The sequence below is a fragment of the Centruroides vittatus genome, unplaced genomic scaffold (genome assembly GCF_030686945.1).
Source record: "Centruroides vittatus isolate TY-2023 unplaced genomic scaffold, ASM3068694v2 contig_564, whole genome shotgun sequence".
In the NCBI taxonomy this organism is placed as follows: domain Eukaryota; kingdom Metazoa; phylum Arthropoda; class Arachnida; order Scorpiones; family Buthidae; genus Centruroides; species Centruroides vittatus.
In genome coordinates, this window is record NW_027122335.1 from 1,546,013 (window position 1) to 1,561,053 (window position 15,041).

Sequence of the window (15,041 nt, forward strand, 5' to 3'; positions counted from 1 at the left end):
ATAGAGAAGTTTCTAGAGAAGAACTTCTTAGAACAAGTTGAATCATAATGTAGAATTTAACTACAAAAAATATTTATTGCATTATAACAATTTATGAATGATTAACACATTGGTGTTACAGCGTTACAAGCGGTGATTTGTAAAATTTCACATGTACTCGCAAGCACTTTCAACAGCTTACAGCTGTCATCTTCAGGCGAAACTCTGTATACATATTAAAATTCCATATATATTCCATATACATATTAAAATTGCAATAATTGTTATAGGTGTAGAAACATGCCATGATGACGCAATATCCCCAAAATATTTAATACGTAAATAATGGTGCTGTATTTGGCTGTGGTGTAACTGAGAAAGGAAATTTATAATTTAGATTGTTTAAATAATGATATCCACAGTTATGTTACATCTTACTTTACATATCCACCTTAACACCGTGCAATGCACCGACATTAGAAATCTCGCAACTGTGGATATCATTATTTAAACAATCTAAATTATAAATTTCCTTTCTCAGTTACACCACAGCCAAATATGGCACCATTATTTACATAATAAATATTTTGGGGGTATTGCGTCATCACTGTATGTTTCTACACCTATAACAATTATTGCAATTTTAATATGTATACGGAATTTCATCCACGTGCTTTATGTAATTTAAATAGTCCATTAAAAAGCTAACTGTTCGAAAATTATAGTATTCGATTTTTGCCTGAAGATGACAGCTGTAAGCTGTTGAAAGTGCTTGCGAGTACATGTGAAGTTTTACAAATCACCACTTGTAACCCCATAACACCGATGTGTTAATCATTCATTACTGTACATTGGCATGAAGTGTAATATAATTTTAACAATTTATATGTAATAAATACAATCAATCCAATAATTACTTTCAAATATCATACAAACAGTATGTGTGTTTAAATACTTATAATGTTTAAAATATTATAAATATTCCTTACGCCTAGATTCCTTTATTGAGCTATTAAGGCTAAATAATTACTAAGTAATTTGGCAGGAGGTAGGTTGTTAGGCTGCCTTGTTAAATTTCTTTCAGAATAATATAAAATTAATTATATTTATTTACTTAAAATTATTAAATTTAACAAGAGAAGGCATCCTAACTGACTGTCTCCTGCCAAATTTCTTAGTAATTATTTAGTCTTATTAGTCCAATAAAGGAATTCAACTGTTTTATATATGTTATGGACAAAGTGATTAATCAGGCATTATGAATAATGACCAAAAAGGGTGGGCAGTGTGATAAATATTGGTTAAATTACCAAATTGACTGGTCATTATGAATACTGCTATTACCTAGTCGAGCAAAGTGATAATAAGTTGAGGAATGATCATCCGACATACGCTAGCTAATCGGCACTCAGTTGCGTGTGCATATCGTGTTTAGTACCGAATTTAAAATTTGATTTAAAAACCTCCACTTATTTCATTTAGAAATATTTATTTTTTGTGAATTATTTCAAAGTATTTTAAAAAGAACATGTAATCTTTTAAAACTAAGTACTATTAACTATATTATAGTAGAGCATCGATTATCCGACCCCCGATTAACAGACTTATCAGTTAACCGACCGCGTTCTCGTCGGCAAATTCAAATGCCCGCTAGTGATGTGGCGCTACAATATTTGGTTATGTCTTGGCTACTTTAATATTATTTTTGTTAAATTTTTGCATGTTTTAGCTGGCAGCACTGGCTCGACCATGAAAGGGAGGCTAGAATTTAAACCAGGCCTAATACACTATACCAGCGCTGTCCAACTTATCATAGCCCGTGGGCCATATTTTCTTCACGAAACATTTCGGGGGCCAAGAAGGTTGATAAATGAGAAGTCAGTTTATGTTAGTTAAAAAAATATTTTATTTATACTAAAAAGAAAACTTTAAAATATTCGTAATATATTAATGAGAACATTGTGGCCGTAATTTTTACATAGTAAAATAATTTTATTATTAATAATAATAATTTAGTAACATAAATTTGTTCATAGTAAAATGTACTTGCGGGCCGTAAAAATAATTTGGCGGGCCGTATACGGCCCGCGGGCCGCCAGTTGAACAGCCCTGCACTATACTAATGTATTTTTTCATACTTTTTGGTTATCCAACCAACCCCAGTCCCCAATTAAGTCGGATAATCGATGCTCTACTGTAATTAAATGACAAAATTTTACCTATGTGCACCACCAAGATGGTGGTGGTTGCGACTGTTTGTGCTCTTGACAGATTTCTCCCAGAGGGGAGCCACCGATTGTTTAACATTACTAGATATTGGTACATACTAGTTATTGATACGTGTGTTCAAGAACTACTGTGAATAAATAACTAGTGACGTTAAACAATCGGCGGCCTGCCGGCGGCTTCCCTCCGGGAGGAATCTGTCAAGAGCACAAACAGTCACGACTGTTTGTGCTCTCGACAGATAAACACTTGACAGATAAACACAGAAAAACAAATTTGATACTAAACGCAATATGCACGCGCAACTGAGTGCCGATTGGCTAGCGTATGTTGTATGATCACTCCTCAACTTATTATTATCACTTTGCCTGACTAGGTGATAGCAGTATTCATAATGACTGGTCAATTTGATAAATTATTGAAATTTATTACAATGCCCGATTTTGTTGGTCATTATTCATAATGCTCGTATTAATCACTTTGTCCATAACATATATAATTTTGTATAATTAATTTATAATTTTTATTTAAAAAATTCTATATTAACTGTTTTTGTATTATAATCGAAAATGAATAAAGTTTAATTTATTACTTAATTAATACCCAGCTAGTTGCTTCTTAACTTCTACAACATCATCTTATGTCATTGAGAATTATTTAACTGTAACAAACATTTTCAACCTGTTCTGTTTAATTTAATTTGTCAGTATTAATATCTTTAGTATTAATCTAAATTATAGATATGTACTTTGTTAGATAAGCTATAAATATTCTATTTATTTTTATTTTTAAATTACTATTAAATTAAACATTTGTATATTTTATAGCTTTGTTTATCTATTGATGGAAAAGTTTACACATTTTATACTTTGGATCCAAATGATGATGATGTTGACCATATGATCATGCAGCTGGGAACAGCCCTTAAGAGTATATTTCCTCAAGTGCCTTTAGAGTGAGTGGTTTCATTTATTAAGTTTTGAAATATCAATATTTTATTTTTTATGTATATGTGTTTAAATACTTATAATGTTTAAAATATAAATATTCACATTAACACCAATGAGTAGTTATGGGTTATATTTTTGCATAATTGTTCAGGATAGAAATTTTGTTGTACATGGTCATGCAGTCATCACACTACATAGCATATCATCATATAAAATAGATTATCAACTGATTTCTTGATTATTAAGGAATTACTAAAGGTTAAATGGCATTCTTCTGAAGACTTAAGACAAGTAGTTTTATTATTGTAGTACATTTATCAATGTAATTTGAAAAATTTTGTGAAAAAATTCTACTTTCATTTGTAAGAGAATCTTTTGAGAAATGATACAATATATTTTCATTTTTGTATAATTTTGTCTAAAAATATTAATTTTAAAAGATTAGCTAGATAAATTTAGCTAATGGTTTACTTGAAACATTTCAAATTATCAAGTTACATAATAGAACACCTAGAAAGGTTTGGTCAGATGCATTTTAATCTTTGTTCATATTTATGGTTTTAGATTGTACTCTCTCATTCACAGTTCAGATTCATGCTGTGAATATTTTATTTTGTTAGTTTAAATTATTTTGTAATTTTAGATGATTCCCATTTGTTGTTTTAGATTAACAAAGATTTAATAATATAACTCTCTTAACTTCTTACTACACCGGGATGAATTTAAAAATAACTTTCACTCAAACCTACTAACCAGAGTAAAAAATTTAATAATACTTATTCTTTCAGTTTTTATAACAGCATCATTTGTCATGATTGGATATATCCACAGTAATGTTTGTAGTAGCATGTGCACCATTATCATGAGATATGATGTAGTAATATAAAACAATTAATCTTTTAATAGGAACTAAATAAAAAGGTGATGAAAAATGCAACCCATCTTTTCCTAAAAAAGTTTTTAATTGAGATTCAAACTCAGAACAGCCATAGAGTATGCACTTATAGGTTGGAATACAGCTACTATGAACGTAACCCACTCTTATGAATATATTTATACTGGTGCATAAATCCAATAACTTAAAATTTGTTCCTTTTTATATGCTTTTTATTTACTTGTTTTGTCTGTCTAGATAAAGTAATTTTCAATCACTTCAGAATCTCCAATCTAGTTGAAACTTTGTATACATTTATATTTCCGATCACAATACATTTTTATAGAGTTTGCAAACAATTTTAGCAAGTAGCAAAAAGTTGGCAAAAAATTAAAATTTGTAAAAATCTAATAACAAATGATGTTTCACATAGATCAAGCCATTACTCTTTTTACTCATATTGTCTACATAAAATCTTGTAACTCAATTTTTTTCATCCAGCTCCCAATTAAATGCTAAAACAAAAATAATTTCAATAATTTCAGTATTATATATATAAAACTAAAAGATAAAAAATATAAAAAAGTTTTATATTTTTTATCTTTTCTTATATTTTTTATCTTTTCTTTATCTTTTTTTATCTACACATATTCACATAATTTTACTTAAAAGCAAAACATACATTTTTTTTAGCTTTTGCAGTATTTTTGGTATTATGCAACTAAAAATAAAAGTGTGAGGATGACCATAAAAATTGATAGAAAATGTAACTAAGAATATTTCTAAATATGAATACTCCATGCTTTTATTACTGGCTGCATAATGCCGAAAATGCTATGAAAGCTGAAGAAAATTTATTTTTATTTTTTAGTGCACTTATGTGAATAAAAACTTTTTATATTTTTTTTGTTTTCCTTGAAAATGCTTAGGATCAAGGAATTTTGACTATTACATATAGGTTTAATTTCACATAAACATTTATTTTAAACATGAAATATTTAAAAGTTAAATAGTTATTTGGTTGCCTTTTTTTGATTTAAATTTAAATACTTCTCTGGCCTAATTTTTTTTTTTTTTTGGTTGGTACCAAAGGAAATTATCATTCAAACTAATCTTATTTCTGAGTATCCTAGTACGAAATATCTGAACTGTACAATATGAAATCCAATAAATTAACACCACTGATCTACTGAATATAATGTTTTCTAAACAATAATTGAATAAATGAAACAAAATTTCAGTATCCTGTTGGATGGCATGACAATCATAATCCATTGGGTTTTTACTATATGAGGAAGTTCATTTTTTGTTAACCAGACATAATTATTATTATTAATATTTTTGATATTTAATGCAGTTTAGGTGGTTCCATCTTGAATATTTCTTTTTTCTTCATTTCACTTATTTTATAATCACATCTACAATAAAATTGCTAATGGAAATAAAATGAAAGAAACCAGGAAAAAAATGAAATGTCTGAAATAACATATTTTAAACTGCACACAAGTTTAATGATACGTTTTCAATGGCAGTTTCAGAGGCAGGCTATGCAATGCTTTTATGGCCATTTTAGCTATTATTTGCAGTGTATATGCTAATATGGGTAAAATGCAAGAAGTTACAGTAGTTTTGTAGTTTACAAAAAAATTTTTTTTTTTCAGTTTATGAAATCCTATTTAGAAAATAATTACACCTTATTCTTTTAAGTTTTACTTTTTAATTGTTCAAAATTATACTAATAATTAATAGAGGAGAATTAAATTTTCTGAAGAATTAAATATGCTTATTTGATAACATTTATAAATTTCTATTTAGTCATGTTATTAGAAAAATTGATGTAGTTCCATCATCAAGATTACAGTCAATGATAGAATATAATGAAGGATTAGAAAATAAAGATTGTGGTCCCTGTGGAGGTTATTCTACTCAGTATGCTTGTATGTGTGATTATCATGTTCTTCCTTACAGAGAAGAAGTTGCATGGGTAATAATTTATTTTCTTATTATTAATTAAATAATTTGATTTTGATCTACATTTTAATAAATATAATATATGAGAGATTATCTAATATATAAAATGTATTAAATAATAATAATTAACATGAAAGAAAAATTAATCTTAACACATTCAAAAATGAAAATCTCTAATAAATTAAAAACCAAAACTGCTTGCTTTAGGAAACAAAAAAATATTTATTATAAATAGTTTCAACTCCACTTTTTAAATCATCTTTGATATCTATATAAATCAAATGTGAAACAGAGTTAATAAAATATAAAATTTTTAAAAATCAGAAAGTTGTAATGGTGGTGGAATAAAATATTGTTTTCCTCATTTGATTTTATATGTATATCAATGATGGACTAAAATGAGAATGGAAATGTTTCAAAATAAACATTTTTTATTTCCTAAAGCAAAGTTTTATTTTATGATTGCTCTGGTGCTGATTTTTGTGCACTTAAAATAACTACCATAACTAATTATTTTAATGGGATAACCTTAATAACTAATAATGGTATAAAATTTTGATGTAACAAGTGAGTATTAATTAACTTTTAGAAAAATTTTATTGATTTAATATAAATATGGATTTATAGATAATGCATCAGTTTTTGAAAATTATTATAATGAAAATAAATACAGGACTAGGCAACTGAAACAATAGAAAAGAACACTTTATACAGTTGAAAGTAACAAAAAAATCTTATTGTTACTCTACTGTATAAAGAGTTATTTTCTGTTGTTTCTGATGTCTAGTCAGGTTCAATTTTTTTATTCTGATGTATGAATATGAATAAAAAAGTTTTTGATGAATCAAAAACACTAGTGTTTGAGAGAGATTTTTAAATTTTATATTATTGTAATGTCAAATTTACCAATATATTGTGAGGTTAAATTTACAGTGAATATGTTAGCAAAAAAGAGATAAACACAAGATATTCATCTCAGAAATAGTAGATCTGATATAATCTCTGATTTTATTGTATTGCCATTGAAATTTACAAATAATATAGCTTTATAATAGTGTTTAGCTTTTATATATAATATAGCTTTTAAATTTTTTATATAGCCTACTATATTTTATTGCATATATCTGCACTTCTACTCTAGCACAGAATATTTAGGGATAAAGTGTTTATCTAAGTCATCTTTATAAGATAACTGACAAGTTATAATGTAAATACAAGAAATGTGTCTAAGTGCTGAGAAAAGGTTACTGCTAAACTTTGTACAGTTGGAGATTTATAATGAATGATTGATTGATAATTATCTCAAATTATCTAACTAATATTTACATTAATTCCATTTCCTAAATAATATTTAGATTAATTCCATTTTATAATTATTAAATAATTAGATTTAGTAATTATGTTTAATTAAACAATATCACTTTTATTCAAGAGTTTGCTAGTTAGAGATTACACTGTAGTTGTCTGAGCTTAGGTGTTCTTACATTATATAACCATATAGATGACTATGAATGAACTTTGTTTAACTCCTAGAAAAGTTAATTTTACTGAAGACCACTTGAGGAATTTATTAGTCTGTAGGAGATTGCAACTTCACATATAAGTGCAGAGCATTTTTTTTACAAAAGTTGCATCTTATATGTTGTAAAATATAATAATAATAATTTTAAAATGAATTTCCTTATTTTTTAAAATTTATGAAATTAGAAAAGGTTTTTGGAATGGTATTTTTACAATTTAAATACATTTACTTCTTGATTTATGAATACTATAAATACTGGTACTAATTGAATTTATAGTTTTGAATCTGATGTATAAATAATAATTTTGTAAATATAAACATTTCTGTTTAGATCTGAGACAAATTTTTGAGGATTTTCTTGTTAGTGCCATATTTTAAATAATACTTAGCTGTCTATTTAATCTCTTCTAGTACAAAACATTGTGAGAATGAATATCATATTAATTTTTATGTTCTCTCGAGGTAAATTTACTTTATTAGACTAGTGTTTACTATTATATCAGTTTAATACCATTTTATATCTTCTTATTATAAAAAATGGAGGAGTAATGTCAAATTGTCATAAAAGTAGGCATTAATCTGTCAAAATGGGTGCATTTAAAGTAATTGATTGTATTGTTCATTTTCAAAGACTTTGAAAAAGATTGAAAAAGGGATGATGATGAAAAAGATTAAAAATAAAATGAAAAGTGCCAAAATCTGTTTTGGCAATAATAATTGTTAACAATGAAAAAATAAAAGCAAGTTCAATACATGCTGCTAATGCTAACAAATTATCCAAAATGATTAAAGAAAGAACAGATTAGATTTTAAAAAATTTTTTATTGTTAATACAGTTGCTACACTATAACTTACTGCAGCATGCCTTCATTTAGTTTGTTTAGAAAAAAATCATTGTTTAAAGATTTGATGATGATGATAAAAATGTTGGTAACAGCAGGTTTAAGGCCAGCCATAGTGTTTCAAATATTTTCACAAGAAATTATTGCAGCATAACACAAAGTAGTTGTAGCATATTGCTGACAGAGACATCATACTGGAGCTTTACTGTCAGCAGGTTGCAGGAACTAATTCAGGAAACAGCTATGATCCCTGAAATATTTGAAAAAATTGTTATTGAAGGTGATCTAAATCAGATCTTCAATTTGGATAAGATCACACTATTCTGAAGTATCATTTAAGGAAATGCAAATCCAAGAACACATGGCATCAAAGAAATAGAATATTAATTAAAAGAAAATTAAATGGCTTTTGATTGTAGTTTCCTTGCATGTATGGCCCTCCTAGTTCATCAAGGGTTATCAAACAATGATCTCCATGTAAAAGACAGTGTTTTACAGATATATTAAGGCAATCTTAAATGAGGATTGCATTAAATCTACAACACTGCCGTATGACATGGGGCTAAGTAACAGCTATAATAATTATAAGTTACTAATAAATTTTATCCTAGAGGGAGGTGTTAGGTGCCATCTCGTATTAAATTTTATAATTATAATTCAATAAAATAATTTTAGATTAGACTGGAAGAAAAGAATTGGTCTGGAGCAGGACGTGAACTTGCAGCTGCCACTTGCCATGGAGATTGCATTAAGAACAAAGACTGTAAAACACTATCTTTTGCATGGAGATTATTGTTTGATAACCTTCTGATAAACATGGAAAACTATAAACTATAAGCAAGAAAACTATAACTGATAATTCATTTAATTTTATATTTATTAATATCCTATTTCTTGTGTTTTATATTTATTATATATATTAATACAGTTATTAACCATTTTTACTATTTGAAATGTTTCACATTAAGTAAGCTAAAGGCTATTTTGTTCATATTTTGTAATATATCATAGAATGTTTGGTGTATTCTATTTTAGAATCTCACAAATTCAGTTTCATAATTTAAATCTTAAGATAACTTCTGAAATAAGCCAAAACATTTGTTTTTATGATAAAATGTTTGCTAGAAAAGTATTTATGGTGTTTGCTTAGTGAGTCAAGTTAAATGTTATTTAATATAACTATGTGAAATTTTTCTTATAAAAATGGTTTCTCTTTATTCATTGGTTTATTCTAATAACAACATTATTATTTATAAATCATTTTTAAAATTTTCAATAATTGCTAATACTGGAAACATAAACAAAACAATTAATAATGTTTTTGATATACTAATCGTATCTGAAAACTTTAATAACTATTCTTTGGATACAAAAATTCTTTGGGTTCTAAACTATTCTTTGTATTGCATTAAAACAATAATTTTTATTTTATAGAAAAAAGTAAATACACACAGCATGAGCAGAATTAGAGAGCAGAATTGACATACATGAGCAGAATTAAGAAATACATTAGATTAAAGACAAAGTTAATTTGATCACATTTCTTCCTGTTTTAATCCCATTACTTCTATTAGAGAGTATTATGCAATCATAGAGTAACACTCTGACAGAATTATAGATTTTTTAACAGGCTTAATTAAAACTTTATCCATTTAAACAAGATAATAGTAAATGAAATACGGTAAAATAGCTCAAAAAATAATAATTATTTTAATAAGATAAATTATCATTAAATAAAATAATTATATATTTTCCAGTTTTCCCTTCAAAAATATAGAATTTCTGCAAATTTTTTCTATTAATAATGTGTGCGCATTTTTTCCAATTGGTTAGTAAAATCTTCACTTTGGGGAAACCCCAATCTTATAATTTTGTTTACAGTATGTAAACAATAATGATGGAGAGTGAGAGGGAGGGAGAAAGGAAGGCGTAATGATGATAGTACAATACCTACAAAAGTTAGACTTGGAATTCTTAAAAAGTTGTTTTAATATTTACAGAAATTTAAATATCATTAGCAAGTTTGCAACAGTCTTGAAAAAAAAATTAAAATTTAAACATTAGTTTGCAAGAAATATATCAACTTTAATTTTTTGAATAGATGCAAAATTAAAGATTGTAAAAGCTTTCATCATTGATTTTTTTTAAAGAAAAGAGTCTATTATCAATCTTTACCATCAACATTAATCTATGTTCATCCACAGAAAGCACTGTTAAAAAATTTAAGGAATTTTAAATGATTCCAATTCATTTCATGCAGTTTTTCTGTTGTTTCAATGATCACCTTCACTTACATAGCCTATTGACCTAGAGCTTAAAATAGATTAATTTTTCCAAATAATAATTTTTTTTTGGAAAGTAAAAACTAAACTAAATATCTTTCTAGGTTATTTCTTATTTTTTCATTATTTCTGTGTGTTGAATGTTTTCTTCTAAAAGTAAGTAGATATTTAAGCTTGATTTTACAACAGAGACTTATTATGTACATTTAAATTAGTATTAAAATGTTTTCAGCAATGTTTTCCTTTTATGTATGAATTTGCCTTTCATTCTTTTCTGAAGCTCACTAATTATCTGACTAGCCTAAGTTAGGCAAATCACTTTCTTACCTTTCAATTTTTTTTTTATCTAGTTATACAATAAAGAATCAAATTAGTTTTGAGATAATTTATGATAAAATAGAATTTATGAGAGCATTACTTAGAAATTGGAATTTTATCCGTAGCAAATACAGTAGTGAACCGAAAATCGGAATCAATTGGGGACTGGGGTTGTTCAGATTAGGGATTTGTTCCGATTACGGTTTATGTACGAAAAAATATATTAACCTGTCCGATGTTCAAATTTTTCTCCGTTGCGTGTCGCTTCCTGTTGAATTTTTCTCCGTTGCGTGTCGCTTTGTGTTGAATTTTTGTCGATTTTAAGCCTAACGAAAATTTTTATAATAATAATCGAGGCTATCGTATTGTTAAAAATTATATCTGCATTTTGTACAAACAAAATAAATATATTGAAGAATATAAAAACATGAAAATTATACTTTAGAAGTAAATTTAGTATCAAAAACGTTCGATTCAGCACGACACAGTCCGACTGAAAATCGTGCTGATTACCGGCGATTCTGATTACCGAGGTGCCGATTTATGAGTCTCTACTGTAATAGAATTTGTGGTTTTAATTTACAAATGTTTACATACTGAAAAGGTTTTCAGGAACAATTTAGATTAATAAAGTAAGTTAGGATTATATATGAAGTTAGCTACCATCTAGAATGAAAATAAATCAGTTTTTTTTTTTATTGCATCTTGAATTTGTCAAAATAAAACTATTAATTTAGCAAGAAAAATATCAATATGATAAATACCTTAGATCAGTTTTATGTTATTAATTATTTACATAAAATGTTTGTTTTTATATTTTATGATATTAAGGATTTTTCATTATATTTAAATTTTAACAATTGAAAATTTTAAAATTTTTAAGGATGTAGATACCATTTATTTATCTCATGATTGTAAAGAATTGTCTCTTCAAGATTTTGATCATCTAGAAGGAAGGTAAATTTCAATTTATACATAATATGTATGTGTATATTTTTAAAATATTTCTTATTTGAAATTGAATTCTATTAAAACAGTCTAAATAATAAAATAAAAAATTTTTAGTATTTTAATACATTCTTTTTCTTGAGAATATATTCTAATAAATATTAATAAAATATGATTTAATGGTGAATAATAAAATATTTAATTTTTTTTTTAATTAAAAGGATTTCAAATACAAATACATGTTAAGACTTTTGAATAAATAATTTTACTCCTAAAAGAAGGTTGGGTTGTGCAATACTTTCTTTTTTTAATTTAATATATCAACAATATAAGACACACTTTAATTTCTACATTCTTGCCAATGGATTTTCAATTTTTGAAAGGATAGGTGACTCAAGATAAATTTATATCAATAGAATCAGTCTATTGACATAAATTTGTCCAGCATTTATTGCACAGTAAAGTAAGTTCTATATCACACTTTTACATGGTATCAAAGTTGGAAACCTCTTCACTTTCCATGTAAGGCCCTTCTGGGTCAACACTGGATTTAATGCTTGCTTCTTCTCACATGCAATCATTCTCAGTGCTGCTTAAAGCATCAGAAATTCAGCATTTTTTGAAAGAGTACTGCACAATATTTTCTGAGATTTTCATCTAAGTATTTATGATAGTACTGTAGACTAATAATATTGAGTCAAGTTGACCTGTTAAATATTTACAATTACAAATATTGGTCTAATAAAATCATTAAAATGATGAAATGGCATTAGTGGCAGACAAATAAAACACATATCACTCGAGCTCACTAATTATGATATATTACATCAAATCTAAGATGAATCGTATTTCAGAGCTACTAAAACCTAAAAAAATGTATCTTATGTTTGAGTAATGTGGTAATTACTCAATGTAATAATTATAAATTTTAGATATTATACAATTGTATATTTTTGTGATTAAAATATAACAAAGCCTGTTTTGATTATAAATATAACAAAAAGTTAAGTTTAAAAATAAGGGTTTAATATTACAGTTATTAATAATCAATAATCAGTTTAGGTCAATATTGATTTTCATCAACATTGGCTTTAATCAAACAATTTTGGTTATATTTGGGTCAGTAGTATGTGATTCATGTGACGTGAGCTCATAAGAATTGTCTGAGATGTATTCAAATATCGAGCACAAATTCAAGGAAACAATAAATGTTTCCTTGAATTTGGAATGTTTAAAAATGTGTTTGCAATTGGATAGTTCTCAATTGTTACATTCAAATACTCCCATCTTTAGTTGGTTAGTTGGAATTACTGGATTAATTTGGATTAAGCTTAGTAATAATTTTTATTTATTTATGGTAAAAGTACTTTTACTATAAAAATGAATGCAACTGTGTGAAATTTATCTGGTATAGTTTAAAGATAAAAAGGAAATAACTAAGTACACCTATCAAACCTTGACAATCCCAGTAAATAATTTACATTTAATTATTTACTGGGATTGTCAAGGCTTTGATTAGTGTACTTAGTCATAGTTATTATTCTTTCAGTTAATATGAAGAAATTAATAATAATAATAATAAAAATGACTAAAAACCTGTTCAAACAGAAACTTGCCAAAATGGAAAAAATAATGTGGTAATGTGCAATTCTGGTTTACACAGGTTTTTACTGTATTTTATAATTTTATATATATATATATATATACACATGTGTGTTTGAGTTTAGAAATAATAATAATAATAATAAATATAATATTTGAATCAAAGTTTATATAATGAAACATTTTTTTAAATAGGGATCTGGTGCCAATTATTTCAGCTTTAAGTTTCAATGCATGGTTTATTAAATTTAGAGCTAGTAATACAAAATTGGTAAGTTACTTTTCATAATTCTATATTAATTCAAATTATTTAATTTTAATATTAAAGTTTTTATTATTTTACAAGTTTGTTTATTAAAGAAATGATTCTGGCTATATGGCAAGATATTAAAATACATTAGAATAGCAACATGATATTCTACAGCTATATAAAAAGCAATAAATTGCAATTTTATTCAAAATAATAGGCCTACAACATTTTTATTATATCCATTTTTCTTTGATATGCAAAAGAACAATGGAAGTAACTAATATGTTGGTGATAGGTATAGTACAGTATATCATATCACACATTTTGTAAATGAATGTTTGTAAAAATGTTTGTAATATAATTATTTTGTTTTTTTTAATTGATTGAACATTTTAATATATTTAGTATACAATTAATTTCAAGAGTCTGCAATGCTTTATTTCTGAAATCACAAATTTAAACAATCTGACATGCTATAAAGTTTAAGGAGTCTAATTGGTTTATTAGATTAAATGTTTTTCAAGGCTATACATCTCTCATAAGATTCTTAACTCAAAAAAATAATAATAATAACATCATTCAAACAGAGATCAACAAATACACATGTGCTTTAAGCATATAAATTTTGTAGCACTCAAAAAATAGAATAATATATAAAATACAATAAAATAATAAAATATCAACAAATCTAAATAAAAACATAAGTAAAATAAATAAAATACATCATTAAGTATAATATTAATAAAATAATAGATTAGCATCAATACATCAGCTTCTAGAAACAATAACTATTTACACTTTTTCTAATGTAGTGAACCATACCCACAGATCTAACTCTTATTTTCTTTCCTATTGTTCAAAGCTGAATTAACACTAGTTATGATAATAAGGCCTTCCATGATACATTCAGAAACAATATAAAGTAAAAATTATAATAGTAATAAAGTATTATATTTTATTAAAATGATTTTATATATAAAAAATACAATAATTTTTATTATATCTTTTTTTTAGATATCAGAAGCATTAGAACAATTATTACAAGTAATGAAGCATTCAGTTTCTCTTGAAGAATTATATCTTGATAATATTGGTGTAAAAGGGTAATATGTTTTATAATTTCAGAAAAGAAAGCAAAGTATCAATAGTAAATAAATATTATGAGTGAAAATGCATAAATAATCTGTTTATGTACACTACATATTATATATGCAAAACTATTTTAGTGTTTTGAAAACTCATCTAAGACCATGCAGAAATTGAGACATTTTCTTCAA

At 25.9% G+C, this 15,041-nt stretch overlaps 1 protein-coding gene across 10 annotated transcripts in view; it reads left to right on the top strand.

Annotated features, from left to right (window-relative positions):
• Window positions 1-15,041, top strand: part of LRR (Leucine-rich repeat) — a 159,868-nt gene that overhangs the window by 31,835 nt on the left and 112,992 nt on the right. For all 10 annotated transcript variants that reach the window (XR_010881313.1, XR_010881314.1, XM_067274815.1 and 7 more), the window contains exons 6-10: window positions 3,033-3,160; window positions 5,845-6,013; window positions 11,848-11,921; window positions 13,710-13,785; window positions 14,779-14,867. Coding sequence is in view for 8 of the 10 variants with exons in the window: in XM_067274815.1 (XP_067130916.1) it covers window positions 3,033-3,160; window positions 5,845-6,013; window positions 11,848-11,921; window positions 13,710-13,785; window positions 14,779-14,867 (536 nt within the window). In the remaining 2 variants the exon portion in view is untranslated. The remainder of the gene's footprint in view (window positions 1-3,032; window positions 3,161-5,844; window positions 6,014-11,847; window positions 11,922-13,709; window positions 13,786-14,778; window positions 14,868-15,041) is intronic.